At 43.4% G+C, this 2,662-nt stretch overlaps 1 protein-coding gene across 1 annotated transcript; it reads left to right on the top strand.

Moving 5' to 3' along the window:
- The first annotated feature begins 743 nt into the window (after positions 1-743).
- LOC133923908 (germin-like protein 8-4) lies at positions 744-1,845 on the top strand. The gene is made up of 2 exons (XM_062369216.1): positions 744-879; positions 1,066-1,845. Exons 1-2 carry the CDS (start codon positions 759-761, stop codon positions 1,626-1,628), a joined length of 684 nt encoding a protein of 227 aa, XP_062225200.1. The 5' UTR covers positions 744-758; the 3' UTR covers positions 1,629-1,845.
- Positions 1,846-2,662: the final 817 nt, after the last annotated feature.

Raw genomic sequence — 2,662 nt, 5'->3', positions numbered from 1 at the left:
CTATTTAAGACAAATATAGCCATACCGTTTTCAAAAATTCAATTAAAATATTTAGAAAGATATTGATGATCAAAGTTTAAACGTGATGCTTACATACAACTCAAAACGACACTCTTTTTATGACTAGAGGGTTACATCAAGCACGATGGAGATTAGCTAGTAGATAAGATATGTGTATATATATTTGTAAAGGAAATCCGAGAAGTTAGTAAACATAGATGACATATTTAATCAGCAATTAGGTTCTTGCAGCCAGCAGGGACTATTTCAATCCGTTGGTCAGTTCCACGTACTTGACTACTAATTTCTAGTATAAATATATGCAAAACATAACAAATTTGTAATATTATGAAACTAAGATTTAAGATAAATCTAGCTATACTATTTCCAAAAATTCAATCGAAATATTCAAAAATATATTGATGATCAAAGTTTAAATGTGTTGATTGCATGTAACTTAAAACGATAATCTTTTATGACTGAGGGTTACATATAGTAGAGCAGATATATGTATATATATTTTTAAAGGAAACCTAAGAAGTTGGTGGACATAGATGAAACATTTAATCAGCAATTATGTTCTTGCAGCCAGCATGGACTATTTCAATCCGTTGGTCAGTTCCACGCACTTGAATTTTTGTGTAGCTCACATGCAAGCGATGCCACCACACAGGAGCTATATAAGCACATCCATCCCCTTCATGGCCAAAGCATCTCACCCAAACGATAAACACAGGAGCTAGCTACTAGAGAATACAATGGCCTCCTCTTCGTCCTTGTTTCTCCTCGCTGCCCTTCTTGCGCTGGCCTCGTGGCAGGCAGTCGCCTATGATCCTAGCCCCCTCCAAGACTTCTGTGTCGCCGACATGAAATCACCTGGTATGTCAAGAATTCCAGTGATGTTGTAATGTTCTTGTAGCATATCACTGGTCACAATTGAAATTGTGTCTTCTTCGTGGTGGCAATAAAACAAACTATATATTATTTCAACTTACCCAAAACATGCATATTTACTAGCTACTTTCTGAGCTTTGTGTATACATGTTACTTGTTCTATGCATGCAGTGCTAGTAAATGGATTTGCTTGCAAGGACCCAATGGCTGTCACCTCGGATGACTTCTTCAATGATGCCAGGATAATCGGCCAGCCTAGGAATACTATGGGTAGCAAGGTTGGGTCCAACGTCACCAACATCAATGTGATGAACTTCCCTGGCCTGAACACCCTCGGCATCTCACTGGCGCGCATCGACTATGCGCCCTTGGGAGTGAACCCACCGCACGTACACCCCCGTGCCACTGAGCTCCTCACCGTGCTCGAGGGAACACTCTACCTTGGCTTTGTCACGTCCAACCCCAACAGGCTCTTCTCCAAGGTGGTTAAGAAAGGTGATGTGTTCGTGTTCCCTAAGGCAATGATCCACTTCCAAATGAACCTAGCGCATGACAAGCCAGCAGCTGCGTTGTCATCACTCAGCAGCCAAAATCCTGGGGTTATTACCATTGCTAATGCAGTGTTTGGATCAATGCCACCGATCTCGGATGATGTTTTGGCCAGGGCGTTTCAGGTCGAAAAGAAACTCATAGATTGGCTCCAATCACAGTTCTGGGAGAACAACCACTACTAACTATATATTCTCTATTGGTTGCACCTACGTGAAAGATACATTCACCTATATAATACTATAAAGAATAAATTGCATGTAATATTTATGCGTGCCTGCGAGCCGTGAGTTTTTGTTTTCCTTCTGAATCCTGATACGATATGTGTTTGTCGGGTTGATGTCACAAGCAGTATGTTTGCTTTTCACTGTCTAATGAATAAAATAAATGGTGTCATTTTCCCTCGTTAATGAAAAAGAAAGCTCCATAAAGTTCATGAAAAAACAAATAATTATGCATGCATGGTATTCTGGACTCGGATTTACATGTACATGAAGCTCCGTTTCTGCCTGACAAGGTGATTTGTCCGTTGAAACTAAGAGAACAAACTAGTTCCGTGGCAAGAAAATCCTTTCACCGCGTCAGGAAATTAAGCAATCTCTATCTCTACTATTTAAAAAGAATCAAAAGAATTCTTCATCTGTCACAGTCGGACGACTGGCCGCAGATCGCCCATCCGATCGCTCCTGCTTGCCCGCACAAAGCATTGCCGTCCGATCGCACACATCTCATTCATTCGTCTGCCACAGTCATTCGTTCGCTCCCCATCTCTCGACTCCTCTCGTTCGGTCTCCATCTCCCGACCTCTTCGCTCGATTCCAGCTGCCGGGATGAGCCAATTCGTCACCCATCTCCCGATCTCCCCGCTCCATTCCAGCCGTTGGGACGAACGCCAGTGCACCATATCCAGACTCCGCCAAATCCAACGTCAGTGCACCAAATCCAGTGCTTCTCCACCGCATTTGACGACCCTAGCTCGGTTTCCCCCACCATACCATCCACACAATATCTCCCCTAGCCTCGCCAAATTGTACGTGATCCGCACGGGATCCAGCGCCTTTGTATGGAAACATTTTCGCATGATTTGTCTGTCCCTCTCTCCCCTAGCCTCGAGATTTCCACATGATCCGTTGCCGCTTGGCTACCAATATATATGGCAAAGATTATGCGCTCGTGGGGAGGACACACCAAGCAGGAAGCAAGGGAGGGAGGTTCCATC

Source organism: Phragmites australis, chromosome 7 (assembly GCF_958298935.1).
Source record: "Phragmites australis chromosome 7, lpPhrAust1.1, whole genome shotgun sequence".
Classification (NCBI taxonomy): Eukaryota; Viridiplantae; Streptophyta; class Magnoliopsida; order Poales; family Poaceae; genus Phragmites; species Phragmites australis.
The sequence above is the reverse complement of the archived record's forward strand: the minus strand, read 5'-3'. Positions and strand labels throughout refer to the sequence as shown.

What these genes read in the sequence shown, in the direction of transcription:
- LOC133923908 (XM_062369216.1), top strand. Translation starts at nt 759, where the DNA reads ATGGCCTCCTCTTCGTCCTTGTTTCTCCTCGCTGCCCTTCTTGCGCTG. An exon ending in CGCCGACATGAAATCACCTG is followed by an intron (nt 880 to 1,065) that starts GTATGTCAAGAA and finishes CTATGCATGCAG; the next exon opens with TGCTAGTAAATGGATTTGCT.